This window comes from Laetiporus sulphureus (assembly GCF_001632365.1).
Source record: "Laetiporus sulphureus 93-53 unplaced genomic scaffold LAESUscaffold_25, whole genome shotgun sequence".
NCBI lineage: Eukaryota > Fungi > Basidiomycota > Agaricomycetes > Polyporales > Laetiporaceae > Laetiporus > Laetiporus sulphureus.
This window is the reverse complement of record NW_024468534.1, coordinates 417,850-444,809: the sequence shown is the minus strand read 5'-3', so window position 1 is coordinate 444,809 and position 26,960 is coordinate 417,850. Positions and strand designations below refer to the sequence as shown.

At 51.5% G+C, this 26,960-nt stretch overlaps 11 protein-coding genes across 11 annotated transcripts; 6 read left to right on the top strand and 5 right to left on the bottom strand.

Moving 5' to 3' along the window:
- Positions 1-95: 95 nt before the first annotated feature.
- LAESUDRAFT_655424 (glycoside hydrolase family 53 protein) lies at positions 96-1,417 on the bottom strand (the record flags this gene model as incomplete). The annotated part of the gene is made up of 6 exons (XM_040904553.1): positions 96-164; positions 221-273; positions 327-807; positions 868-928; positions 991-1,066; positions 1,117-1,417. 6 exons carry the CDS (start codon positions 1,415-1,417, stop codon positions 96-98), a joined length of 1,041 nt encoding a protein of 346 aa, XP_040763394.1.
- Positions 1,418-1,901: 484 nt separating this feature from the next.
- On the top strand, positions 1,902-3,695 carry LAESUDRAFT_726940 (uncharacterized protein). The gene is made up of 6 exons (XM_040909130.1): positions 1,902-2,009; positions 2,075-2,178; positions 2,237-2,393; positions 2,477-2,910; positions 2,962-3,410; positions 3,467-3,695. Exons 1-6 carry the CDS (start codon positions 1,987-1,989, stop codon positions 3,662-3,664), a joined length of 1,365 nt encoding a protein of 454 aa, XP_040763393.1. The 5' UTR covers positions 1,902-1,986; the 3' UTR covers positions 3,665-3,695.
- LAESUDRAFT_702072 (Tom7-domain-containing protein) lies at positions 3,646-4,408 on the bottom strand (the record flags this gene model as incomplete). The annotated part of the gene is made up of 5 exons (XM_040906469.1): positions 3,646-3,722; positions 3,964-4,104; positions 4,156-4,235; positions 4,298-4,330; positions 4,388-4,408. 4 exons carry the CDS (start codon positions 4,406-4,408, stop codon positions 4,083-4,085), a joined length of 156 nt encoding a protein of 51 aa, XP_040763392.1. The 3' UTR covers positions 3,646-3,722; positions 3,964-4,082.
- Positions 4,409-4,506: 98 nt separating this feature from the next.
- On the top strand, positions 4,507-5,826 carry LAESUDRAFT_726939 (Mov34-domain-containing protein). The gene is made up of 6 exons (XM_040909129.1): positions 4,507-4,607; positions 4,672-4,932; positions 4,986-5,132; positions 5,184-5,275; positions 5,337-5,581; positions 5,638-5,826. Exons 1-6 carry the CDS (start codon positions 4,537-4,539, stop codon positions 5,722-5,724), a joined length of 903 nt encoding a protein of 300 aa, XP_040763391.1. The 5' UTR covers positions 4,507-4,536; the 3' UTR covers positions 5,725-5,826.
- Positions 5,806-6,782, bottom strand: LAESUDRAFT_743894 (uncharacterized protein; the record flags this gene model as incomplete). Its single annotated transcript, XM_040911280.1, has 2 exons — positions 6,175-6,782; positions 5,806-6,098 (listed from the first exon to the last, which is right to left on the bottom strand). The coding sequence occupies exons 1-2, from the start codon at positions 6,767-6,769 to the stop codon at positions 5,806-5,808; spliced, it is 888 nt and encodes a 295-aa protein (XP_040763390.1). The 5' UTR covers positions 6,770-6,782.
- Positions 6,783-6,883: 101 nt separating this feature from the next.
- Positions 6,884-11,053, top strand: LAESUDRAFT_681221 (ARM repeat-containing protein). Its single transcript, XM_040905758.1, has 14 exons — positions 6,884-6,954; positions 7,008-7,080; positions 7,132-7,453; positions 7,505-7,878; positions 7,933-8,240; positions 8,292-8,369; positions 8,432-9,147; positions 9,200-9,265; positions 9,316-9,528; positions 9,580-9,684; positions 9,732-9,853; positions 9,902-9,981; positions 10,036-10,195; positions 10,251-11,053. Exons 1-14 carry the CDS (start codon positions 6,951-6,953, stop codon positions 10,681-10,683), a joined length of 3,054 nt encoding a protein of 1,017 aa, XP_040763389.1. The 5' UTR covers positions 6,884-6,950; the 3' UTR covers positions 10,684-11,053.
- LAESUDRAFT_726936 (uncharacterized protein) lies at positions 10,488-12,148 on the bottom strand. The gene is made up of 7 exons (XM_040909128.1): positions 11,911-12,148; positions 11,666-11,828; positions 11,570-11,603; positions 11,394-11,505; positions 11,288-11,331; positions 11,079-11,230; positions 10,488-11,019 (listed from the first exon to the last, which is right to left on the bottom strand). The coding sequence occupies exons 1-7, from the start codon at positions 12,095-12,097 to the stop codon at positions 10,875-10,877; spliced, it is 837 nt and encodes a 278-aa protein (XP_040763388.1). The 5' UTR covers positions 12,098-12,148; the 3' UTR covers positions 10,488-10,874.
- Positions 12,149-12,267: 119 nt separating this feature from the next.
- On the top strand, positions 12,268-15,765 carry LAESUDRAFT_743891 (MCM-domain-containing protein). Its single transcript, XM_040911279.1, has 8 exons — positions 12,268-12,578; positions 12,651-13,167; positions 13,221-13,637; positions 13,694-13,995; positions 14,053-14,587; positions 14,648-14,809; positions 14,867-15,397; positions 15,452-15,765. Exons 1-8 carry the CDS (start codon positions 12,283-12,285, stop codon positions 15,611-15,613), a joined length of 2,922 nt encoding a protein of 973 aa, XP_040763387.1. The 5' UTR covers positions 12,268-12,282; the 3' UTR covers positions 15,614-15,765.
- Positions 15,766-16,107: 342 nt separating this feature from the next.
- Positions 16,108-22,461, top strand: LAESUDRAFT_737474 (FH2-domain-containing protein; the record flags this gene model as incomplete). Its single annotated transcript, XM_040910791.1, has 21 exons — positions 16,108-16,345; positions 16,403-16,760; positions 16,808-17,339; positions 17,405-18,154; positions 18,204-18,620; positions 18,675-18,925; positions 18,975-19,043; positions 19,093-19,252; positions 19,308-19,424; positions 19,476-19,592; positions 19,657-19,734; positions 19,784-20,807; positions 20,858-20,985; positions 21,043-21,108; positions 21,157-21,312; positions 21,374-21,457; positions 21,510-21,648; positions 21,703-21,827; positions 21,883-22,056; positions 22,105-22,194; positions 22,279-22,461. The coding sequence occupies 21 exons, from the start codon at positions 16,108-16,110 to the stop codon at positions 22,459-22,461; spliced, it is 5,256 nt and encodes a 1,751-aa protein (XP_040763386.1).
- A 156-nt stretch (positions 22,462-22,617) lies between these two features.
- On the bottom strand, positions 22,618-24,145 carry LAESUDRAFT_702056 (nucleoside hydrolase; the record flags this gene model as incomplete). Its single annotated transcript, XM_040906468.1, has 8 exons — positions 24,097-24,145; positions 23,972-24,045; positions 23,843-23,914; positions 23,406-23,781; positions 23,293-23,349; positions 23,225-23,245; positions 22,739-23,169; positions 22,618-22,689 (listed from the first exon to the last, which is right to left on the bottom strand). The coding sequence occupies exons 2-8, from the start codon at positions 24,002-24,004 to the stop codon at positions 22,618-22,620; spliced, it is 1,062 nt and encodes a 353-aa protein (XP_040763385.1). The 5' UTR covers positions 24,005-24,045; positions 24,097-24,145.
- A 123-nt stretch (positions 24,146-24,268) lies between these two features.
- On the top strand, positions 24,269-26,851 carry LAESUDRAFT_655506 (RNA polymerase I-specific transcription initiation factor RRN3; the record flags this gene model as incomplete). Its single annotated transcript, XM_040904558.1, has 6 exons — positions 24,269-24,488; positions 24,544-24,608; positions 24,664-24,958; positions 25,013-25,293; positions 25,346-26,305; positions 26,357-26,851. 6 exons carry the CDS (start codon positions 24,269-24,271, stop codon positions 26,849-26,851), a joined length of 2,316 nt encoding a protein of 771 aa, XP_040763384.1.
- Between the last annotated feature and the right edge of the window lie 109 nt (positions 26,852-26,960).

Here is a 26,960-nt window from a genome sequence, read left to right as displayed (position 1 = left end):
AATGGAACCATCAGTGTGAGCAGCCGTCCATAAACCATTCAATGGCATGCCTTCCACTGATGTGCATTTTTCTGCCAATAAAATATAGTCTCTGCCTACATATCTCTGCTGAACATACTAATTGATGCTTCAGCTTCGCCACTGGACGTTACGAGAAGATTGTTCTGGAGTCGAGTTAGTATACGACCTATGCATTGGAGACGCGAGCCTCTGCACATACCGAGCACGAAGAGCCAAGAGCCGCATTACCGACCCATCCAGGCTCCCAATAGTCTGAAGAACGGTCAACCATGTGCTATCTGCTATGGACCGCCCGAAACACTCACAGATTCCTTGGCCCATTGAGTCCGGTAGACTTTCCAGAACACTCCTGATGTCCGCTACCCATTCCGCCTGGCCAGCCACCGAGATGGGAATGCTGGTGTCACTCAAATTAACCCCCGGACACGACACCGGCCAATCCGTCTCAGCGACCACCACTGTTCTGCCGTATTCATTGACCAAGTTCGTCAGAGATATTGACAAGTTGGCCAGCGTCGCGTCAGTACCGTAGAAGGGGTAGAACGATACGCCCATCATGTCGACCTCCGACAGCTCCAATGCACCCGAAATAAAAATGCCTCCGAAGAAATACTCCAGGCCTGACCAATCCCAGCCGTTCGCGAGGTGGATGAGGATGGTCGGGTTCTCGCCGGTGGCCTTTGCTCCTTGAATCGCGGAGTGAAGCAGCTGGGAAGCGGGAGAGAAGCCATTCTCCGAGATCTCGCCGACAGGCCAGAGTAGTCCATTATTGATCTCGTTGCCGATCTAAGACAGAGTAGGCATGTTAATACTTCTGCAACAAGCAGCGGAACCGCAGCGACCAACTTGAAGAATATCAATGGGCGTTCCCTGGTCCAAGAAGCTTTGTACTACCTCCATAGTGTAGCTGAAGCAGATGAATCATGATTAGCGACGCGATACAGATCAGAAGGCGGTAACGCATCGCACTCATAAATCTCCGCGTTCAGACCATCAAGATCAGTAGGCCAGCTCGAAGGAATAGCTTGATGACCCGGGTCCGCCCCTAAGCAATCAGAATTACGACTGCTGAAGTCCCCAAGTAGTGGGACTCACACGTGTCGCTATAATGCAAGTCTATGTGAAGCCTTAATCCCGCGTCCTTCACACGTTTGCCAAGCTTCAAGGCGTAGGTCAAATCGTACGTTCCAGAGGTCCACACTCGGATACGTGCAGTGTTCATGCCATTTGCGGCGAGAATGTCCTCGAATTTAGCCTCTGTGCCATTCTCATAAGAGTAAGTGATCCCGCCATCTTCGACCACCAGTATGGACGAGATATCGGCTGCGCGATAAGTGAGGGCGTGGACGAGCGGCTGCAGGGAGCAAAGGAAAAGCAGTATGCTTTTGAACAGCATCTTGTCGCTTGAGGACTCGGTTCACATCCGCCTTATAAGTAGGTCCATTGGTGGAGACCGGAAGAACGATTCACCTGTCATGTGTTCGTCGCTTCGACGGGCCGCTGTAACGTCTTTCTTGACGGCACCGCTTAATTCAGTTGAGGAGATCCAAATCGCATGGTGGTCATGAGGATGTCGATGTGTACATGATGGTTGACAAATTCTCTGAGACATTAGTTGCATCGCGGCTTTCAAACATTTGTGCCCAGGTTACAGCGTACAGCAACCCAGTTCAGCTGGAACATTGGAAGTGAGTGACGGTCATGGGTCCGACATGCATGTGTATACGTGCAGTATGATCGTCGGACCACTGTACAAAGGCTTCCGCTCTGAGCCTCCATGGTACGGCTTCCGAATGCAGGAAATGGATGCTGTTGCGCACGTGACTTGCGACGCGCCCATCGCGGCTTGTTCCATCCGGCGGAGAGCGTGGCCATCCATCCCATCTCGCACGACCACAACGCCCGCAAGCAACGCGCATAATCCGCAGATCCCATCGAAAACACAACTTCATCACAACGCCCCAGATGCCGCTGTCCCGGAGAGCGCAGTACGTTTTCAGGCTGGGAGTACTATAAGGTTGCCCCAGAGCTAAACAGTGCAACACCTCGGCAGGGGAAAAAAGAGGGAACGGGCAAAGAGCTCGAGCGACGTGGACGAGAGCGACGCCGGCATGTTTATGGACTCTCAACCGGCCCCTGCTCCGAGAATCAAGAAGCGTGAGTTTCTCTCATCCTACGCAAGCGAACAGTGAGATAATACTGCATGCGATGTTAGAGAAGCGGGCAGAGACAAGAGTTTGTCCCGTCTGCGATGAAGCCATCCCGGTCCGGCTGTTGGGAAAGCATAGTGAATTTGAGATGGCCAGAGTAGAGGAGATCATGCATCATATCGGATCAGCTGAAGTACTTGCGGATGCAGAGCCAGACGAAGGGTACGTCTGATTTCTTCGTCAGTTTGTTTTACCATATCGCGCTTGTACAGCCGTAATATCGGGACTTGACGTCGCACTTTCAGGTTGACTTCCCGGTCGCGACGATCGACGTTGAAGGTCCGCAAGGGAATTACCGGCAGTGCGCTTGCGTCCACTTCAGAAACTACCCTCGACCAGATCCCGAAGGTTGTACGGATGATCAGGAACCGCCGCAAGCAGCGACACGCGAAGTTACGCGAAATGACGCGGGGAAACGAGGATGCGCTGTGGTGGGGTGGACGGCGATTTGGGAAAAAGGAGCGGAGGGAGGGCACAGTCTGTCCAATATGCGCAAAGGTAGTGATGGGCGATCTAGACGTGGTTGAGGCGCATGTAGACTCTTGCATTGCGCATGTAAGGATGTCGGAGGAGCAAAGCCATGCCTCAAGGCACGTCCGGAGAGATATGGATTTTGATCTGGAAGTGGATATCGACGGCGAAGCGATAGAGAGCGTCACAGCAGGTGTCAATTTTCAAGGTATACCGATCATGCTGCAAATTACGCTCTTTGCTGATCGGACCATTGCAGGAACCGGCTTCAATATCAGGGATCGTACACAGCAGGATATCGACGATGAGGTGGATGTAGATGGAGAAGACGAGATGCTCTATGGTGCTGCGCAATTCTCAGAAGGAGATATCATTGCATTGTCCAATCCGCTAGGTGAAGCGAGGTATGAAGAAGGAGACGTTGAGGTCGATGCAGATGCAGATACAGAAGAGAGTGGTGACACGGCTATTTCTAGAAGGCGTGAGGAAAACAATGACACACAGGACGCAGCGATGCTAAGGAGTCTCGTGGCAGAGGGCAAATCGTTGAGGAGGAGACTCGAGGCCGTAGAGGACGTGAAACAGACGATTGGTGAGGTGATAGGGGTAGACGAAGCTGAAGAGGTCGACAGCGCGATCGAAAAAGTGCTTAGAGAGGGTGACCGGACTGCCTTGATCGAGGCCCTAGAGCGCAAGGTTAATTTGATGGTGAGTCTTTGCGCTTACCTTGTTATAACGATGGATGATTCAATTCTGCGAAACAGGTCTCGACACGTGTGTCGACCTCGACATCGTTGATTTGTCGTATCTGCCTCGATCCCTATACGGAGCCTACAGTCTCTACAGGATGCTGGCATACATGCTGTCGTGAATGCTGGCTGCGCTGCTTGGGATCCACAAAGCTCTGTCCCATCTGTAAGAGAATTACTGCCGCCGTGGACTTACGAGGAATATACTTGTAATTTAAACTTGTAATTTATAGCTTCATCGCTGTTCTGCTTGTATCCTTACTGTAATTATCTGTAATGTTTTTAAAAGTTGAGCAAGCTGGACAAGGAGCCGCATTTGAGATATAAATATAGAGGCTCATATCTGGCCTTGTCAATTCCTCACTTCTGGATACCCAACAAACCAATCTTTGCGAGATGGTTACGGCAGGCCCTACACTCGTGCGTTTGGCACGAGCGGATCGGGGCACCGAGAAAACGGTACCACCACGACACATATAATCACTGCATATCCTAACGAGAGAAGCACTCACCAAGAGGCCCCTCGAGCACGTTCCTTGTACAGAACAGCGTCACGATATCACACGAGGAAGCGTCCTTCTGGAGAAACGAATGCTAGCAGGCAGGAATTATATACAGGGTAGTACATGAATCATGCGAGAGGACTGATCAACCTACGCATTTCGTGAGCTTTGCTGCCATAGAACCAGTGTGATTGAACGTACTTTATCAGCGACGGCTGAGGGTTGCTACGGGTGTAGCCAACGTAGATGATGAAGGGGATCCAGCCGTAGTGGAGGACGACCTGAGCAGAAGACGTAAGCATTTGCTGCCCTCCGTTGACGCACTCAATTGAACAGCACATACGCGTCCAAACTCGACCGCCTTCATGACTCTCTCCTACGTTTGAGAGACTGTCAGCGTGCAGCTCGAGCGCGAATGCGAGATAGAAAGCACCTTTGTCTCTTCCGAAGGCATTTTGTATCAAGACGTCGTGGTCTAGTGAAGGAGTCTTGCGGAAATTGCCGACACGAACTTTTCGTCTTGAGATCGCGTGTGGCTGAAGGTAGCGCACATCGTTCTCCCTTTGCGTACTCCTCATCAAAATGCCTCTCGCTGCGGAATCGTCTGCGGTGTACATTCAAAATGTAGCACCTGGTTTCGTCGGGACACCAGGGTGAGCACCTGCTGCATAGCAATGCCTGGCAGTAGCTGTTATTGATCTACGGAAACCATACCAGACGCGCACCGACATCCGTGACCGTGCACCCTGTGGCTCTCTTCTCCATCCTCGATCACTACCTTCGCCGTACAGATGCACAAGAACGCGTTATTGGAACACTTCTTGGAAAACGTTCGGATAATGGCGAGATCGAGGTCCGCTCGTCCTTCGCGGTTCTGCACAGCGAGACGGAAGAGCAGGTCGCAGTGGACATGGAGTATCTCAAAACGATGTACGACCTTCACCACAAGGTGAACCCCAAGGAGGTTATTGTTGGCTGGTACACGATTTTCGGCTCAGCGTCGTAATCTCGGAGCTCATAATCTACTGTAGGTATTCCACAGGGTCCAACCTCAACACCTACTCTGCCCTCATCCATAACTTCTATTCGCAAGAGACCGCGCCTCACCAGGCGGTGCATCTCGCTCTCAATACTGGGGTCATCGAAGGGGAGCAGGCGGGTGTGAAGGCGTACATCGGGTGCGTTAGTTTCCCGTCAAATCAGATCGCGTTGATTGACCGTGAAAGCAGATCACCTGTCGGCGTGTTCCCCAAGCCTGAAAACTGTGTATTCGTACCAATACCGTGCGAGCTCCGATTCCATAGTGCAGAGCGCAGTGGTCGTGCGTATCACAACTCAGCGTCACCGAAAGGTCAATCGAATTGATGAACACTTGGTTGCAGTTGACCTCCTCACTACTGCCTTCACCTCGCCCAACTCTTCCATCTCGCATCCCACGACGGACCTGGAGGTCCTTGAGCGTGCCCTCCAGTCGGTCTCTGACATGCTTGACCGTGTGCTGTCTTATGTGCAATCCGTACTCACGGGAGAGGTCAAGGGAGATCCCGCTGTGGGTCGATACCTGATGGACACATTGGGTGCCAGCACCGAGGATCTGGAGAAGGGGGGCTTCAACGCCAGCCTACAGGTACGTCCGCGCATCCCATTCGCCTTCTACACCGTTGTGAATCATGTTCTCGACAGGACACTCTCATGGTGTCCTACCTCGCCAGCCTCGTTCGTTCGCAAGCAGAGGTATCGGCACGGTTGGCACTTGTTACAGCTACGTAGTGACTGGTCAATTGTGCTGTATGTTATAGTGATATCCATCGATCTTGGCAATAAGCGGTTAAATCGGGTCCAGCATGCAACTCAGCTGTTGAAGATTCGCGAGTGCTGCAGGTCGTGTCGGGCGGCGAGGATCTCGCCCAATGGCCAGGTGACTGCTGGACCTTGCCCGGTCTCATCGAATGCTGCTTTTTCCGACGCTGCGCTTTCGTATCCTGTCCGGAGGTTCCTGCAGCGTGCTGCTTCGGTCTCCACCAAGGGTCGGACGCCGTGCAAAAGGAGCTGTTGTGCAGCATAAGGACCAACTGTGTTGAGTCGCACGGAGGCTGAGAGCAGACTGCGAGCGTGCAAGAATAGATGCAGGAATTGGCTGCGTTCTGAATGTCATAGTCTCAGCTATCGCACATGCTCCCACTAACATACAGTAACTACGAGAGAAATAGATGTTCGTACCCAGCGAAAGTCCTAGCGAGCTTGTGAGGACACCCCAGCATACAGGCAGGTGTCCTTGAGTGTCCTCCCTTCTAATTTCCAGCTTCAGCCTGCCCATGAACCTGCCTGCAAAGCTCTCGCGACGTGTTTGACGGTCGTCCGCCAGATCGGAGTTGTCCAAATGTCGTTCGAGGGATGGTGGCCTCGCGAAGCCTTTCGAGTATAAAGTCAACAGTGCCACACCCTGCGACCTCGATGCTCGCCGTGAAACTTGGTTCAGTGTCATAGCCTCATAGAGATTGTCCAGATTCTTGATGCGGACAAGCGTGCTCTCCAGCATCTCTTCGAACGCATGTAGTTCGGTATCGCAGAGCGTCTTCATAGCCTGGTGGGCATCCGAGACGAAAGGCAGTGCACTTCTCGCATAGGCAGCTAGGCTGTCGCGTACGAAGTCCATAGTCGCGCCCAATCTATCGCGCAAATGAGATGAAGGTGGTGAAGACAAGAATCCGTGCGTCACGTAAGACTCCAGGCCCGCTGATGCAACAAAGGAACCTGTTGGTAGATTACTGTCTGATAGAAGCAGGAGAATGTAGGCCTCGTTGTCATTATCCATGCCGTCGTGGTCGTGGTCGTGGTCGCAGTCGTCAATAAGCACGTGTTCTTGAACGCGCATCTCGCAGCGTCATCGCCTTGCGAGCCTATTCGAGTCTTGCGCGTGAGCGCGTCGCCCTCATGGTCACCCACTTCAACAACTGACCGCTGCACGTACGCGACAGATTGGCTATACAGGCAACATGGGTAATTATTCTACGGGTAAGATGCCTCTATCAACTGATTACCTGTTTCCTCAGAGTCGAGTATTTCCAAGCAACTGGTCGACAAGATGTACGAGAAGCGGAAGGCGGCTGCTCTTGAACTTGAGAAGTAACGTTAGATGCTGTCTTTGATTTTCATCAAATACCGACGTACTTTCAGGCAAATCCGCGAATGTCACCAACAAGGCGATCAGCGACGCATTAGCCAGATCGTCGACCAACTCGTAGACATGTTCAGCAATCCGTCAAATCCTCTGCACGTACGGAACGGTGGCCTCATTGGTCTGGCTGGAACCGCCATTGCTCTTGGAGTCGATATTGCACCCTATATGGAGAAGTTCGTCGAGTCTCTCTTGGCCTGTTTCTCGGATCCCGAGAATAGGGTGCGATACTTCTCCGCGGAGTGTCTGTACAACATTGCCAAGGTTTCCAAAGGCGAGATTCTCGTATACTTCAACCCGATTTTTGATGCTCTAAGCAAGGTATTCCATCGTCCGACTCGTTTTCGGTCAATGCTGAAATGTCTAGCGTAGCTTGCGGCAGATCCGGAGCTATCCGTGAAAAACGGCGCGGAATTGCTGGACCGTCTTCTGAAGGACATCGTTGCAGAGACGGCATCCGTGTACATTCCTCACTACCCAGAGACTGAGAAGGTTCGAAGGCAGGTGGATGAAGCGCATGGCGTGAGCATCTTAGTGCCTCACCCTGATGACATTGCTAGTGGGGAGGACATGCAAGGTGCACGTAAAGCATTTTCTCTCGCGCTCTTTATTCCTCTTCTGTCCGAGAGAATTTACGTCCTAAGTCCCTTCACACGAAGCTATCTTGTGTCGTGGATCACAGTCCTTGACTCTGTTCCCGAGCTAGAACTCATCACCTACTTACCAGAATTCCTGGACGGCCTGCTGTATGTGTGCGTTCATCTCGCTAACTGTTTCATTTTGCTCATGATCCTTGACAGGAAGTATTTGTCAGACCCAGTGGATGATGTACGTATGGCTACGGAGAACCTACTCGCCGACTTCTTGCACGAGATCCGCGATGTCACTGCCGTTCAGCGGCGCAATGAGGAACAATTGAAGGCTAAGCGGGAGGCTGCAGAGCAATCGCGTCGTGCAGACCTCGAAAACGAGAGATCGCCAGAACCTGTAGCGATAAACGGGGACCGGGGAGTCTTCATGCCAGAGAACGACATCGCTGTATTTGATGATGCATCGTCGACGCCGCCTATGGAAAAACATCCCGACCAAGAAGGACGGGAGACTGGTCGTACGTGGGAAGAATTATAGCAGATTTTTTTTTACTCACCGTAAGATACAGATTGGATACCCGGCCAAGGCGTAAAGATAGATTACGCTGCAATCGTCGAGATTATGATTCAGCAGCTTGACGATCAACGTAAGTGGTCGCATAGTGTGTGTATAACATAGCTTGAAGCTGAACGTATGCTTCTATTGCAGACGATGTGATCCAGCAATGTACCGCTCTGCGCTGGTTATCCGAATTCTTGATCATTGTACAGGATGTTATGGTATCTTTCACCCCGCGGCTTATTGCTGTAGTACTGCCAAACCTCTCCCATTCTGTGGCCATGATACAAGCTGCAGCAAACCGTACCAACAAACTACTCATGAATGTCACACAAGCGCTTCCTCCACCATCTGATGCACCGACCAGACAGAGCACCGACAAATCATCTTCTGCTGCTTCTCAAGTCGCACCCAGTTCCCCCATCACCACGACGCACTCTCTCGCGCCATCCAGACAGTCGACGGTGACCAGAGAACCGATGACAAATCGAGAGGGAAACTCTCCTGAATCTCCGTTTGACAATGTGCCTCTCATGACATCTGATCGTGCGTCTGCAACTTCCGCTGCGCGGTCGCGCAGCGTGAACCACCAGGCCGAGCTGACGCGAGCTAATACGACTGGGTCGTCATCGGACACCCAGCCTACACAATCTCACACCAGCCGACCTGGCTCTCCCACTTCTGCCGTCAGCATCCCACAAGCACAACAATCGCCGGAAGCCTCAATGTTGCAGGAGAAATCTGAAGCTTTTGACTACCAGGCCACCGTTCTCGCTCTCACATATCAATTAATGAGTGAACACGAGGATACACGTGTCGCTGCATTGAAATGGTTGATCATGTTGCATCAGAAGGCGCCAAAGAAAGTGCGCATGCATCCTTGAACGGATCTGACGCTCAACTGAATAGTAACGACAGATTCTTGCGATTGATGATGGCACCTTCCCAGCACTACTGAAGACCCTGTCCGATGACTCTGAACAGGTGCGCTAATATCAATGCGGAAGCTAAACGGGTTCATAACATTCTTCCAGGTGGTCAAGAGCGATCTACAGCTAATCGCTCAGATCTCCTCCAGTTCAGATGAGCGCTATTTCAGAGGGTTCATGATCAACCTGCTGGGTCTATTCAGTACGGATAGAGAACTATTGGAATCTCGAGGGAGTTTGATAATACGGCAGCTCTGCCTGAACCTCAACACCGAGAGAATCTATCGTACATTCGCTGAAATTCTCGAGAAGGAAGAGGTAGTAATTCAAGTCTGGCTCACTGCAAGGGTGCTGAATTTGTTTGTACAGGATCTAGAGTTTGCCAGCAGTATGGTACAGAAGCTTAATATGATCCTCATCACCTCTCCAGAATTGGCGGACTTCCGTAGGCGGCTCAAGAGTCTTGAGACTCGTGTAAGTGTCCGTCTTTGTGAGTTAGATCACATACTGACCTTGAGCAGCAAGACGGCCAAGCTCTATTCACAACTTTATACAGATCGTGGTGCCACAATGCCGTGGCGGTATTCTCGTTGTGCCTTCTCGCACAAGCGTATGAGCATGCATCCAACTTGTTATACATCTTGTGAGTTGAACTGTGCAGTCATGGTTATGGAGTCTAATAGCCACATAGAGCCGATCTCGAGATCACGGTGCAGCTGCTTGTGCAGATCGACAAACTGGTCCAGCTCATCGAATCGCCCGTCTTTACATGTACGAGCGCCTACTCCTTGTGCATCACATGCACATAACTGAGCGAAACATTAGACTTGCGCTTACAGCTCCTGGAACCTGAAAAATATCCGCATCTGTTCAAATGCCTGTATGGCCTCTTGATGCTGCTACCTCAGAGTTCCGCATTTGTTTCGTTAAGGAATCGGTTGAGCGCAGTGAACTCGGCCGGATTCCTCCATATAGCCCCCAAATCGTAAGGGTTTGAGAGAATCATCTTCTTCTCTCCTGTCTGACTGACGATCATATAGAACGGTCGGGAACATCTCGTCGACACGATCCAAGATCGGTCGCGATGAAATAAAATGGCAAGAACTTCTGTCGCATTTCCGACAGATGCAGGGAAGACACGAAAAAGCGCGCAGGCAAGCGCTAGGTACCGACAGCACCGCATTCACTGCCCTCTCCAGCGAGGACAAAACAGCTGCGTTGCCAACACCGTCCACTCCAGCGCCCCCATCGTCGGTACGCCCGACCGTACGTCGGAAAGTCACGGGTGGAGAGGGGCAGGTTCGGCCACCTTCGCGGTCATCAGCAGTATTATCTCCGCTGAATCCGAAGGCTCGCGGGCAGACTGGCCTGCTAGCTGCGACATTGGCGCATCCACCAAATAGCCCTACGTTCGCAGGTCAGACACAGTCTGGCCAGCCACAGCGAAAACCGAGCCTTCAACGCAAAGGCTGAGGATGACGACCTATATTCTTCGAAACTCTGGATTACGACTTTAGGGCGATATCATAAGACCGATCAGTGAATAGACTCCATCACGTAACGTCATGAACAATACATATACCTTATGATACAGTATCATTATGTACATTGGGTGGTTATATATAATTACCCACACAGTTCGCTAGGCGTAAGGCGATTTAACTCTAGCATTCGGATTGAGGTATCAGAAGATTATTACGGACTGTGTCGATGTCCTCATCCGAGAGCTGCGCGTGTTGTTTCAGATAGTTCTCGATGCCGCCGTAGCGTTTCTGTAATAATTCTAAAAACGATAGCATCGTTTCGGAGCTAGTTGAAATAGTTATCCAGTGATCAAACGCGGGCAACAGTTATAATGTAGCATGTACCGTGAAGTCAACATGTTGAGTGCGGCCTGTGTATTTGACGCGAACATCGGTATTCGAGCTAGTCGAGCCATGACCATCTGCCGAGCAGGCTCTCGTCCAACTCTTGTGAGAGCATAATCTTCAGCAATCTGAGCGTCATCGACGCCTGCCAGCTGTAAACGGGGAAGTGATATGAGAACTGTACGTGACCCTCGGTCGCGAAAATGTACCTTGAGGAAAAGCGCTGCGACAACACCAGTTCGGTCCTTGCCAGCTAGAAGTAGTCAGACATCCTCTGCTGGAATGGTGGAGCGACGTCGAATCGTTTCGACGAACCTGTGCAGTGAAATATACAGCCTTCGGTTGGCTTGTCTCTGACGTGTCGGAAGATTACGCCAAAAGCTGGTCCGCCGTGGTCCATTATTTGTGAGTACAACTCCATGAATGCCTGGTGAGATTCCAGGCTACGTATAAGCGCCACATATGGACTTATATATGTCGCGAATGTGTACCTCCGTCTTTCCGCTAGCGTATAGCTCATATCGTCTGGACAAGGGGCGGATAAGCAATGATTTACTATTGGGTACATATTATGGACCGCTACGCACTTCGCCATCATCTCTGGACTATAGTCCTCTGTTCGAAATATTGGGAGTCGCACAATCTCGACGCCATCGATGTCGGGGCAAGGTGTTTTGTATCTCTCTATCTCTGGATCTGAACGCAGATCGAACACTTTGGTGATGCCTAACTCCTTCAATCTGGCTTTTCCTACCACTCTACAAGTCAGATGGGCCAGCCGACATCACTAAGCCCGTAAATGAGAGATGCAGGCATGAGTGCATTAATGCACCTTCTTCTGTAATGTTCGATATTTCCGCCGAGCGGTATAACAGTCTTGGTCTAGTCACCCGTCCGGGATATGTAGTGCTCGGATAGCTGCCCAGGTCACGGATGTTGACGACGCCGGGAATCGAGACAAATGGTGGTTTGGATAGCCGTTCATTAACATATTCTGGGTCTAGAGGATCGGTTTCCATGTTTCCATAGCTGAAGGAGAGGACAGGAGATAGATGTTCAAGGCGGAGGCCAAGAACGACTGCGAGCGTTGCTCTGTGCCACTGAGCACGAGGGCGCGTGTGTTTAGGGCAGGCCTTGTCGCGTTCAATTCGGCGCAGAACGCGTCTCATCGTTCCCCTACATCCGCCCCCCACAACATCCTACAATGGACATGGACGGCGTCTCTACTTCTCCCTTTCTGAGACATTCTTCTTTGCCTCCAAGCAGCGCGCCGTTCGCATCGGAAGCCCCGAATGACAGATCGAGCACTCCGCGACGACCTCGCCCGACGGCAGACGCGCTCGACTTGGGCGATGATCAAATGGACGATGCCATAGATGCTGAGGGTACAACCGCAAGAAGGAGAAGAAGGGCCAGGGGGCAGCTCGATGAGAATATTCCAATCGTAATAGACGCGGTCGGCGAGAGTGTGCAGGAGAGCTTTGAGACGTTCCTAAGAACGTGAGTCGATACTCTCCTGACTGCCATCATAATTCGTTGCCCACTACGGTCTATTCGACTTGTATACTTTAGCTTTACTGAGGAGATCGCCCTTGCATCGACCCCCTCTTCAGATGGTGGATTACCTGCTGCGCCTGAAGGAGATCTGATCTATATCGAACAAATCCACACAATGCGAGACCAGGAGCTAACAACTCTCTATGTCGACTATGGACACCTGCTGCAAAAGGATGACGTCCTTGCGGATGCCATCCAGAAGCAATACTACCGCTTCCTCCCTTACATCCGGCGCGCAGTCCACAACCTTGTGGCAGAGTTTGAGCCAGAATACCTCAAATTGAATCCGACCGCGGCTGCCACAGACTCTGTGAATCTGCAGTCGCGTGAGTTCAATGTCGCATTTTACCATCTTCCTTTGGTCTCCGGTATACGAGACCTCAGGACAGACAAAATCGGTACGCTGATGAGCATCAGCGGAACGGTCACCAGGACCAGCGAAGTACGCCCAGAACTTCTATATGGCAGCTTCGTCTGCGAGGTCTGCGGAGGAATAGTCAATGATATCGAGCAACAGTTCAAATACACAGAGGTGAGTGCATATAATGTGAATAGCAACGCCAGTATTGATTATGGGCTCCTTAGCCGAGCCTCTGTCCAAATCCGACTTGTGGTAATCGGGTTGCGTGGCAATTGCAGATCGACAGTTCGAAGTTCACGGATTGGCAGAAAGTTCGCATTCAAGAGAATCCTTCGGAGATTCCTACAGGGTCTATGCCCCGATCCTTGGACGTTATCCTACGCTCGGAGCTCGTCGAACGAGCAAAGGCAGGCGACAAATGTGTGTTCACAGGCACATTCATCGTCGTGCCAGACGTCAGCCAACTTGGACTTCCTGGAGGCAATAAGCCCGAGCTGATGAGGGAAGCAGCACGGGGTAACAACTCTGCTGCAGCATCAGTTGGGGGTGCTGGGGTAACTGGTCTGAAGAGCCTCGGTGTCCGAGATCTCCAGTACAAGACTGCGTTCCTGGCGTGCATGGTTCACGACGCGGATGGTCGGGTAGGTTAATGAATCTGGATGCGGCCGCTCTCTGTACTAAGATGAGCTCAATTCAGGTTGGTGTCAATGTCCGGGGTGAGGAGGAGGAAGGCGTAGATGACGGAGAGGCGTTCGCTCGCTCGCTCACAGGGCCCGAATTGGAGGAGCTGCAGCGCATGATCGAGTCTGACCATATCTACTCTCGAATGGTGGCGAGCATCGCACCCACTGTATATGGCCACGAGATTGTGAAAAAGGGCCTCTTGCTCCAGCTTTTGGGAGGCGTCCACAAGCAAACGGCGGAAGGTATGCATCTGCGTGGTGACATCAATATTTGTATCGTTGGAGACCCTTCAACATCCAAGTCGCAATTCTTGAAGTGAGCAGTACACTTGCTCCGGTTGAATACCTGACTCGATTAATGATCAATTTGCAGGTACATCTGCGCATTCTTGCCTCGAGCGGTATACACTTCTGGCAAAGCCTCCTCAGCGGCCGGTCTCACTGCTGCTGTTGTCAAGGATGAAGAGACGGGTGACTTCACCATCGAAGCAGGCGCTCTCATGCTGGCAGACAATGGCATCTGTGCCATTGATGAGTTCGACAAGATGGATCTCTCTGATCAAGTGGCGATTCACGAAGCCATGGAGCAGCAGACGATATCCATCGCGAAGGCTGGGATCCACGCAACCCTCAACGCGCGCACGTCGATCTTAGCCGCTGCGAACCCCATCGGCGGGCGATACGACCGCAAGCGGTCGCTGCGTGCGAACGTTGCGATGACCGCGCCAATCATGAGCCGATTCGATCTATTCTTCGTGGTCCTAGATGAATGCGACGAAAAGTCAGATTTAAATATTGCGAGGCATATCGTGAATGTACATCGGTTTCAGGATGATGCGATTAATCCGGAGTTCAGTACGGAGACTTTGCAACGATATATCCGCTACGCGAGGACATTCCAACCGAAGGTGTGTATCAGGACATCGCAAATAGCGACTCTGTTGCGCGAAATTGATTGTTTTCCACAGCTTACGCCAGAAGCAGCGGCCGTATTGGTCGAGAAATATCGCATTCTGAGACAAGATGACAGTTCCGGAACAGGTAGAAACTCGTATCGTATTACGGTCCGGCAGCTCGAAAGCATGATACGTTTGAGCGAAGCGATTGCGAGAGCAAATTGCACGGCAGAGGAAAGTCCAGCATCTTCATGGCACTTGCTCCAAGAGTGAAGTAATCTACTTATACAGATAACCCCCGCATTCGTGCGCGAGGCCTACAGTCTGTTGCGCCAATCGATCATTCATGTCGAGCAAGATGATATCGACTTCGATGAAGAAGAGCTAGAGGGCGAGCGGGAAGGCGATAGGCGGTCTCGCGCGAACTCTCACGAAGCTGAAGACAGTCAGGATGTCGACATGTCTACAGCCATGGATGAAACTGAACAGAGTTACGATGAGTCCTCGGGTATTAATGGAGCAAGCTCCAATGGTCTCAATGGTGCTGCCACATCCGATGGACCTTCAGGAATGGCGAACACGGCTGGGGGGGCGGAGCACCCCCAGCCGAGGAGGATGGTCATCACTTCCGATAAATACATGACAATACAGAGTCTCATCGTCCTTCATCTGTCTCAGGTTGAGCGTGAGACAGGAAGGGGTATGGATCGAGATGATCTGGTTGACTGGTATTTGAACGAGATAGAGGATCAAGTCCACGATGAATCAGGATTGCGTTACGAAGAAGAGCTTGTTACAAAGGTACTACGCAAGCTGGTGAAGGCAAGTAGGCTCCCGCTCTTGAGTGCTTCCTTCGCTGATCGAAACCTCTATCAGGACAACTACCTCATAGAAATCAGAGGAGACGTCCAAGATTCGTTGCCTCGATCCATGGCGAGCAGTGGCCAGCCTTCCACTGACGACCAGGGTGACAATGTGCGCGTCTACTACATGGTCCACCCTTCTGTCGACACAGAGGGCTCTTCACCAGTTCGGTGAATTGCATTGATCGAGCCGTCCTCAAGCCCAATGCTTCTTTCCGTGTAACCTTGTCTCTCTAGGATCTGACGTCGTTGTTGCTTTGAGTTGCATGTTTGTCCGCCCTGTCCGTAGTTTACCTTGATAAATCCATCGCTTGCGTTGCTATGTCGAGTTGCCCAGGAAAGAGCCAGAGGAATCCATATCTGATCATTTCTGCTTAGTCTCAGGCTGTTCCGGGTGTTGTGACTTGTTGCGCGACTTTGTTACCCACCCTCGAGTTCATCTGCACTCCCGTGCTACCCGTGAAACAAGAGTTCTGCTGGCATTCTCTGCTGGTGGAAGCCTCATTCTGGCAGCTGTAACTGTAGTCGTTGTATGCTTTGCGAATGATAGTTGTCCTGCAAGCCACGCCCAGCTCTCGATTCGGAGAACCTCAGGCTAAAGGGTATCGGACGCGACGTCTTTGAACTAGCTCGGTTCACGTTGTCCCTTTACTTTCATTGTATTGCATGATGAGCGGCGACGATGTGCTCATTGTCCCCGTTGTAACACCGTCTGGGACAATCCACTTCGCTACAATCACATCTCTCGGCACCATCCAGGATGTGCTAGATGCACTGCTTTCGGATTCAGCCATAACCGTGGAAGTGCTTGGAGATCTCGAGCAGTTTGGATGGGCATTGCAGAAGATTCGCAGGGAGCAGAACGGATGTCAGTGGGAGGAGGAGGAGCTGGAGCGACTGGGAAATGGTGCGTGTCCTTTCGAAATGTGAGACATATGTTGAACGTGATCCACGGATTGCGTAGGAATTCTGCCACCATCTACCATTGTAGCGCCTCTCTTGAACTCCTCCACGCCGACTGCCCGTACTGAGAAGACATTTTCGGCGTTCCCGCTGACCTCCCACCTCCATACGCCCGTTCTGCGTCTCATTTCACTCCATCCATTCCTGGCGCTGACTTGTTCTTTCCTGCGTGTGCCCGAGATACATGATGGATTCCAGTGGAAGGTCTTCATTTCCAGACGCTCAACTGTTCGTGACGTCGTGGATTTAATCATAGAGCAATTGGGTCTTGCAAAGGTTCTGCCCATACCTGGCGCTGGAAGCTTGGAATATGTGCTCGAGGAAGTATGGGTGCAGAATGATGCTGAAAGTAAGAGTCGGTTATAGTTTTGTTCACATTGAGTTAATTCTTGCTAGGGCCATCTAGGTTACCGCCTACGGGCACATTGTCCGTTATAATCGAGACGCCGTATGTTCAGAATCCGTTCAGCGCGAATCCTTCCGCAGCATTGCGCAGCTTCCGTTTCTGCGTTCCAGACGAATGGTACCGCAGGTCCAAGGTTCGGACGATGTCGACCACTTCCAATGAGCCTTCCGACGATACCGTCAAGCGTCTCGCGCAGTTGGAAGTGATAGAGGAAAGCGAAGGGACCGCTAAGCTGAAAGAGTCCCCTTCTGCGCCACGAGCAGATCTTCCAGCAAGTCCGGGATCCACAGCACCGACTGACTGGCGCAGCTCTATATCTCAGAACAGATTCTCCAGCATCTTCGAAAATTGGATTCGTCCGACTGATCCGGAGAACGGTAACGACACCGCGAGCACCGAGAGGAAGAGCGTTAGCGAGCCCAAGCTTGTAGCACATAGGACAGGCGATAGCCTGTCTCGTAACAGTATTGCTGGGCAGGACGCCGCATCTGATACGGATCCTGTCGATTCTGACGAATTTGAACAATTCTTGGTATGTCTTCGTACCGAGGTCTTGTTGAGCTGTGTTGGCTATACTGAGTGTCATTCATTTCTCAGGATGAGATGGGCTTGAAAGGCTACAGACGAGACGCCATGTATCAGCTGCCTGAGCAGCAGAAGCAGTACCTAATGCGGAACAACAAGGAGGCTCGTGCCTCGACACTATCCAAAGCTTCCGCTATCAAACCGACGGCAAATCATGTGTTGACGTCTTCAACTTATGGACCAGCAAGCGCGACAGCATTGCTACCTCGTCTGGTCCCTCAAATCACCGGGGATTCTGGATTGATGAGACGTTTCTCCCTCGCTGGATGGGGAGGCACAACGACCACAGGCGCGGCAGATTCTCCTCGTACTAGTGTCGGATCAGTCAGCAACAGAAGAGATTCCAGTGGCTCAGGAAAGGCGCAAGTTGTGACGAAATCCGCCGAAGTAACGACTCAGATCATCCAGCCGCAAACCACTGGCGGCCTGTGGAGCAGCTGGTGGGCTTCCTCAGGTGGCGGTGCAGCGTCGTCTGCAAAGGAGGCGGAGAAGACCGCAAGGTGGTTCGTTGATGGCATCCGTACTGGCAAAGCCACTGATAGGAAGGTCGTGAAGCACCTCATCTCCCTTCGCGTGCATCTGTCTACAGCGAATCTTGCATGGATTGAGGAGTTTGTGGAGGCAGAGAAGGGAATGGATGCTCTTGGCAAACTATTAGCGGGCCTTGTCGGCAAGGGTGGCAAACGCAAGAAGCTTGACGATGTAGAAGATACCGTATTGCTTGAGGTCATCAAATGTCTCAGAGTTCTGCTGAATACTGAGGTGCGTTTGCATGGAGATTTAACCCGCCACCTCTCTCATGTTCGTACAGCCAGGCTTCAATGAAGTCCTTTCGGGGTCAACGCTTATCACACATATCGCTTATTCTTTGCATGGCTCGTCCCCCAAACTGCGTACTCTCTCATCCGAGGTCCTCGCGGCAATATGTGTTCTGTCATTAAGGGAAGGGCACAAAGCCGTACTCTCTGCGATGTCCGACTATCGCATCGAATTTGAGGAAGCGTTCCGCTTCCAAGAATTGATCGCCTCGTTACGTTTGCCTGACATCACGGACGATGGAACGGTTACTAATGAATTCGGCTACACTAACGAGGAAGAGGGTGTCTGGGATGCTCGGACAGCATCTATGGCGCTCGTCAATGCTCTCACAAATTGTCCTGATGCACTTGAAGAACGTATTCTTCTCAGGGAGGAGTTTGGACGACGTGGTTTGAATGAAGTCATCGTCGTATGTCGTCTTTGAGCATACTTTCTTCAACTAAACGTCTCAATCTCTACGTAGACTCTGCGTTACATTAAGCCACCAGAGTCATTGACAACGCAACTTGACGTATATACGGAGGAAAAATTCGAGGATGAGGAAGACATGCGCGAGCGTGCTCGCGGCCTCGTCAACAATGACTTTTCACCTTTGTTGACCGATCGAACCCTGGAACGCTTATGTCGCCTGGCGACAGAACAGGAGACTCTCTGGCTAGAGCTTACTAAAATCCTGCAGCGTCTATGTGATCTTTTCGGACACGAAATCGACGGGTATGATGAGATTCCTGTTGTACCATGAATTAGCATTGATGTTTTACAGCCAGGTCAAGAGTGATCTTCTTGCAGTGATTTATGCCTTCACAGATCAAGCAGTGAACCTCGATGATCTGTATGTTTCCCTTGTTTCATCACAGAACATGACTGATATCATGGCATAGTGGAGACGGATGGGTGCCGTTTCTGAATACGTTTGTCCAAGACGTACGACGGTTCACCGGTCAAGAACTTGTTGTCGAAGCCCCTCGGGACGGCCATGAGCTAATTTTGGCTGAAGAGCTTCGATCTCTTCAAGCTCATGTCGACCAATTGAGCAGTGAGGTGAGCATGTATCTATAGCTTTGTAGCGGACTTCATGATTCACTCAATCCCGCAGAGAACCGAACTTAGCAATCAACTCGATCAGCAGATCACAGAGATTAATGTTCTGAGGTCTTTAAACTCGGTTAATCCTCCGCAGCATGATAAAGCTGCTGGGAAGCCTTTCGCTGAGGTAAGCTACCGCGCAATGTCGCTTGATTTGTTGATGTCGACTTCTTAATAGTCAAGTCAAGGCTTCCACGGCCTTGTCCAGCGCGTGGTACAGAAAGAGAAGCAGGTGTCACAGCTACAATTAGAACTCGACCGTCTCAAAGCGCTCAATCCGAGCGAGGGAAGAGATGTGAGTCCCTAATTGAAGGCGTGACCAGACGTGTCACATACTTACGTGTTTCCCTTAATGTTAGAACGAGCGAGCCAGGAGAGAGCGTGACAGAGTGAAATGGAACACATTGAATGAGGAAATTGCCAAACTGAAGATCCAGGTATGTTCGCCATGTCATCAATGGTGGTGTATCCCTCACGTCTCCACAGACGGGCGAACTTGAGACGAATCTCAGCGTCAAGGACAAAGAAATCCTGTTCTTGAAGCGAGCGCTCGAGTCCGTTTACTCTCGGTTCCGGTCACGAGAGGAAAGCAGAGAGACAGAGGTTGATGCCGAGCAAATAGCCAAACGTGCGATCGATGGACTTGTTCAGAAGGACGAAGAGATACTTGCTTTGCAAGCAGAAGTTGAGGCATTGAAGAGGGAATTAGCGGAGAAGCCCAAGTTCATCACAGAGTCTGCCTTCAAGCGGCAAGTTGCACCACCACCGCCTCCACCACGTCCGCCATCTGTAATACCTATTTCTACTGGCATTGTTTTATATTCTGCCACATCACAGGTCGAGAGCCCCACGGCATTGTCCCCATTTCCCCTACCTCCGCCTTCTCGGCCGCTGAGATCACCTTTCTCGCAACCCCTTGCAGAGAACGAGCGTGCTACGGCTGTACAGTATGAAGTATCATCCGCGGTAACGTTCTCTGCGCCGCTGTCGCCACCACCACCACCGTCATCGCCATTACCACCATCCTCACCGCCTCCCCCGCCTCCGCCCCCGCCCCCCCCCCCCCCCCCGCCGCTGGGCCTCATCGTCTCCCCAGCTTCTCAGCAGGATGAGGTGTCGGATACTGCACCCCCACTTCCACCGCCTCCTCCTCCGCCTCCTCCACCTCCGCCAAGTGGCATGAATGCACGTTCTCCAACGGGAATCTCCCCTCTCCCGGGGCCGCCGCCGCCTCCTCCTCTTCCTCCGATGGCGCACAAGGGACGTCTAGTCCATGTATCGAGACCTACCAACCGTCTTAGGCCTTTTTTCTGGAATAAACTCGCCGCGCCGTCGTTACAATCCACTGTCTGGAGCGACGTAGCCTCCGATACCCCCTTCGATCTGAATGATTTGGAAGCTACATTTGCAATTGATACTGCCTCTTCAAGCAATCTGCAGGCTAATATATCAACATCACGCAAGCAATCTGTCACTACGTTGCTCGACATTACCAGAGCGAACAATGTTGGTGAGTAGTAATTCATCACAAACACACCGTAGAGACTCACCTGCGTGTAGCTATCATGCTGTCACGCTTCAAGCCGGGATTGTCCGATATCCGTGATGCTATCCTAGTCCTTGACGATAGCAAGCTTTCGATAGATGATCTCAGAGCCATCGGAAGGCAATTGCCGACTGCAGAGGAGGTAATCGCAACTGCAACTCACTGAAACCGACCGTGCATGTTGATTCACGGTGCACAGATCAGAAGACTCAAAGACTTCGATGATATTAGCAAGCTGGCGAAGGCTGATCAATATTTTTATCACGTATGTGTTCATAATTGTCTGAACAACTTAACGATGACCGTCCCATAGATCATGTCTGTTCCTCGATTACAAGAGCGCCTTGACTGTATGCTTTACCGCCGGAAGCTTGAATTCGAGATAGAGGAGGTTAGACCAGAGCTCAATATCGTCCGCAATGCTTCCCATGAACTTCGTTCTTCGGCGAGGTTCAAGAAAGTATTACAGGTACGATTCTGTTACTGACGAGGCAAGACTCACAAACCGCTGAGCCGTTTGCCGTTCGCAGGCTGTATTGTCTGTCGGCAATGCCTTGAATGGGTCTACATTCCGTGGTGGCGCCAGAGGCTTCCAGCTAGAGGCGCTGACGAAGGTAAGAATCTTGATCACACTCAAGCAATGACTCCATTGAGGTGTCTTTGCAGTTGCGGGAGACGAAGACGACGAAGGGAGGACCCGAGTGTCCGACGCTGTTGCATTATCTTGCACGTGTCCTCCTGCGAAGCGACCCTGCTTTAGTAATGTTCATCGAGGACATGCCGCATCTAGAAGCAGCTGCTAGAGGCACGTATATCGGCGCAAACAGAATCTCCATGCGCTGAGCCTTACTGTTTATAGTCTCTGTTCAGTCGATCACAGCATCGGTCCAGTCGATGGTCGATGGTCTGAAGCAGGTTACAGAGGAGATCCGAGTGCTGCAGAGAACAACGTTGCCGAACGACAAATTCGTTGAGGTAATGCAGGTGAGCGTTGAAATCAATTGAAAGGCTAGGCGTCAATTGACAACCTAACCGGTAGCCATTCTCTGCGCAAGTACGCTCAAGTGTCGATGCCCTCAGGAACATGATGATTGCACTTGACAGCCAATTGCGGTCACTCTTGGCCTTCTATGGCGAGAATCCCGACTCCCAGGACGCGCCGAAGCCCGAAGACTTCTTCGGTCTAATTCTGACGTTTTCCGGATCGCTTCAGGTATGAATCCGATATGCCGCGTGCGAGCTGTGTCTTATGATGTTGCAGAAAGCGGCGTTGGAAGTACATGATACGGAAGCTAAGGTTGTGGGTAGCGTGACCGTCAAGGTGGAAGAGGCCGCACCTGCAGCGGAACCCGTGAGTTGTGTCGTGCCAGTTGACGGAGAGATCTCTCATGTAACACAGACGATCAAGCAAACCAAGGATTCATCGCAATCAAAGCCACTATTGCCTCCGCCGAGCTCTTACAGTCGTGCCACCGGACGATCGCTCGGCAGGGGCGATCTCGACCAAGCCATCCGCAGTATGCGCACAGGTCAACGCAGAGCAAGGGCACCAAACAGGCCCCTTAGCAAGATGTTTGTTGATGGTGCGCGGACAAGCCGCTTCATGGATCATCAGTGATCTAGCGGACAATCTGAGCGGCAGACAATTTGCCAAATTTTAATCAGGCTGAATACGCGTGTTGTACTTCTCTCGTAGATCTATGGATGTATATACCCCTTTCTTGAATGACCATTCATGCCGTTCCGATACCTTGTCAGCATTTGGATGTAGTTGTCACTGATTCAAAGGGGATACCGCGTCACAGCGGGCGACGCAATCGAGAAACAAGTCGAAGAAGCGTGGCACCTGTACACGTCGTCAGCATGGGGCGGCCGTGGCACATACGAGACCTTACATCCAATTTCTCTGCAACAAGGCAGTTCTTCCCGCTCCGTCCCCAGGTCTCGTCACATGCACGGTAGTTCCAGATATCAACTACAGTTTCGCCAGCGGTGTGCATGCCGCTCAGTTCCACATCCACTCTGTAGCGTTTGCAGGTGAACAGATCCGGCTGGGCAACATAGGCAATTGTCAGAGCATCATGCAGTGGCGGTCCGTCAACGAAGCCGAAGGTGGACTCGTATGCGGCGGCGAAGAAACTGATCAGCGTCCAGAGCATATGCCGCAGCTTCGTGGAAGCTTGAGGACGTGCGTTGGTGATCATAGGAGAATTGGGCGAGAGTAGGTTGTGGAGTATAGGGCGGGTTACGATTGCGGTATGTGTCACGTTGAGGGGTATCATCGTTTTCTTGACAGGTACGTCTAGTACGATCTGTGCGGCTTCGGCTTTAACGAGCATCAGAGCACGCGAGAGCAAGAACTTCCAAATGGCGGAACGCACGATCGCAAAGAATGTTGAATTCTATTATCCGTCGGTAATATCACTGAAACCGATGAAGGTAAGCTTACCTGCCGATGGGGAACGGTTGCCAATGCCAACCCCTCCGCCCATGAACACAAATTCGTCTAAGATAGTCCTTCAGTCGGGAATAGACGTATGGACAATAACGGGGCAAGGTTACCTATCCCACTGAGGAGGTCAGGGTATACGCTCACGAATAGCGCAATGTTGGTCATCGGTCCAGAAGATACGATAACGAGCTTGTTGCCTGCACCGTCTTTCCACGTATCTCGAATCGCCCGAGCGATCGCCTCTACTGCTCGAGATGACCGATTAACGTCAGTGAGTCGTACTCGTACAGCTTGGTGTTCCACGGATGGCAGGCCATCGACGCCTCCAAGCCCGTCGATCCCATGGATTTCAGGATCATGCCTCGTGGGTCTTATCAGTGGCTTTGTGGCTCCTGGATAGACCTGCACGTCTGCAGGAGCAGCGAACGCATACAAGCAACGAGCTGCATTTCCATTGGTATTCTCTGCACTTGTGTTACCATGCACCTGTATGCCATAGCGCATGTGTTTCAGCCACCATGCGAAATCCATCATGCGATGATAATACCGTTGAGATGCCTAGCAGCTGCACACCAGGACAGTGGACTGCCAGCATTATCGCTGTTGCATCGTCGTGCCCCTGCAGTTTAATCAACCGGGAGGCTCAGCTGTACGATGAAACAGCCTTGTGACATACTGGATCACAATCAAGCCAAATATACCGAGTCATACCACTATTGGTAACGACTACCAGTACTCTGCTTGAAGTCACTGAATTTCTAATTATATGAAGATAGTAGGACGTTATCATATTGAACTCACCTCCTGACTGAGAAAATAGCTCAGGCTACCGCAGCTGCCAGAGACTCGGGAAGGTGAGTTAAACACTGCACTTGCCGCATTGGGCGCTTTGGACGTATGAAATTGTTGCCCTGCTTAGTCAGCTACCTTTTGGTCCGTGCTTACTACATGTCTGTTCGAATCTGCAGGAGAGATGGATCTACACTCTCGCTTTATCCAGTGCAATGTCAGACAGCCTAAGGCAGGACCCACGGCGACCAGCCTTCGCCACCTTGAGCCGCCGCAAATGTTTGTTTTTTCCCTGGAAGACTTCAAGGAACGATCTGCATCGTCCAAGCAGTGGTCATCCTCAGCGTCCGAGTTAGCTCTGGATGTGTCAAGACCTATTGCGACTAACTCAAGGATCAAGCAAGGTATGTTTATCTTAAAAAGTATCTACAGTTATTCCTCACTAGCTGCTTCGACAAGATGAACAGTACCGTAAGGATATGTATCTTGCATTTGTGCGCAACGCACTGCAGCAAAAGACAAATGTACGATTTAACTGCCTGTGTTTCTACGTTGCTAACGCTCACTGGCACATATCAGGGTATCTCTGACGCCTTCGACGAACTAGTCGATCAGTTCAATCCCAAGAAGCCTCACGATGAAACGTCTTTACCCCCGTCACAACTCCGTCATTGGATTTTTGCCCTCTCGCATGTTGTCTCTCAACTTGATCGCTGTCATTCTCTTCTGGTAGAGGCCGTACTCAGTGTTCCATGGGCGACGATGGACACCAGCTTCGCGAAGTCATACACCTCTTTCATTGGGATGCTGATTAGTGCCAGACCGGAATACTTGTCGTCAGTGCTTGGAAAGATCGCTCGAAGCTTCACACATCGTGCGTTATATCGGTATAGCATTGATAGCGTACATAGTTGATCTTCTTGTTCAGAATCCGGCCTGGATTCCAGTTTGCCTTCAAGCTCGACCACGCCCCTCACTCATAGAGTAGTGTATGATCGGATACACTATCTGCTTCAGCATCTCTTATCACTTGTTCCTACCTTGCCATCAACGCTACATCCTCTCCTCGTCCGCAATTTCCCACACAAAAGTCACAGCGTGGTATCGCAGGTGACATATATTAAAAACATATTGAAGATTACTGAATACTGCCCGGAGTTGGCGGAAAGCATTCTGGCGCTCATCGTGGATCGCGCCACCCAAATTGATGTAAGTTCTGACATCTATATCCATTTTGTCCCTTCTTGAGGTGGCTATGCAGGTTGAGATTCAAGTAGAGCTCGAAGAACTGGAAGAGCATCTGGTTGATCAGGCGCAGGAGGAAATCTTTGAGCTTGACCCGTTCGACACCCTTGTCGGCCAAGAGGGAGAGGAGTCCGAGTCGGACGACGATGACTACGAAGACAGAGATAATCTCAGCGATCTATCCTCGGAGGGAGGTGGAGATACCGATGACAAGGCTCAGGATGATGTCCCGATCAACTACCACCATATACAGGGCATGGTCAGCAAACTGGATGCAATCATGAAGAATATATTCGACCATTTCAGCCGTACACACGCTGAGACCTCTCCAGTGTCAATATCAGCACCTAGCTCCCCGAGCTCGAGTTCTCATACTCCATCGTCGCCTGCACCTGAGTTCAGACCACCGTCGGCTGCCATCCTCGAGGAAGGCAGAATATTCAGGCGCCAGCAGTTTCACGTGCTCCTTTCCATCTTCGACCGCACTATTCTCCGCACGTTCAAGTCCCGCTACACCCAGTTCCTCGTGTTTTGGTACTCCTCGCTGGATCCCGAGTTCAGCGACCTCTTCCAGGGTATGCTCGTGTCGAAATCCCTCCTGGAGGAGGACCAGCCTGCAGTGACGCGCGCTGCTGCGGCGAGCTATATTGCAAGCTTTGTCAGCCGCGCACAGTTCGTCGACCGGGACAGCACGCGGAGAGTCGTCGCCTGTTTATGCAACTTCCTGCAGAATCGCCTGGACACTCTGGAGGCAGTGACGAGGGCCGGCGCGGTGCCGCCGAGCATGGCGCATCATAGCGTGTTCTATGCCGTCGCGCAGGCCGTATTTCTGATTTTCTGCTTTAGGTGGAGAGACTTGCTCGAGTATCAGGAGGACATAGATGAGTTCACTTCAGTAGGAGCCCCGCCAAAACAGTGGATGATGGAACTGAACATCATACAACGTGTCGTGACATCGGAGCTCAATCCGCTCAAGGTATGTGTCTCGCTACCTTGTCTGTGAGTACGTCGGCTCATTAGTTCATAGGTGTGCTCACAAACCGTGGTGATGCAATTCGCACAAATTGCACACGCGACGGACTTCATCTACTGCTACTCCATCATGGAGGCTAATCGGCGGTCAGAATACGCTTCACAACAGCCGGCATCAAACAATGCCGCCACCGGAAGCAGATGGGCATCCACGATCCACCCATCGCTGCTCGAGCATTCCATGACTTCGGAGCTGGACTCTTTCTTCCCATTCGATCCATACAAGCTCCCCGGTTCTAGCTCGTACATCCGTGGCGTATATCGGGAGTGGTCATCCATTGCTATCGACAATGAAGACGAGGACGAGATTGATAATGAAGATGAGATGGGGATGGAAGAAGCAGAAGATGGCATTGAAGAACATGAACCTCAAGGCATTCCTGTCACCGGCGCGAAATCTGCCGATGTGGACGATGCAGCAGACGGGTTGGGAGAATCATTCGGAGGCATGAGCATCAGTCCGTTGGGGCCGGCCTTGGTCGTTGCATAGGACGCAGCCCCAGCATCTCTGTTGTGTTCGTCCTTAGCGACACTGTATGCACTCTTCCTACCCTGTTCTTTATTGCTCTCAGTATGCACCGCCCATCTGCCGAGCGCAT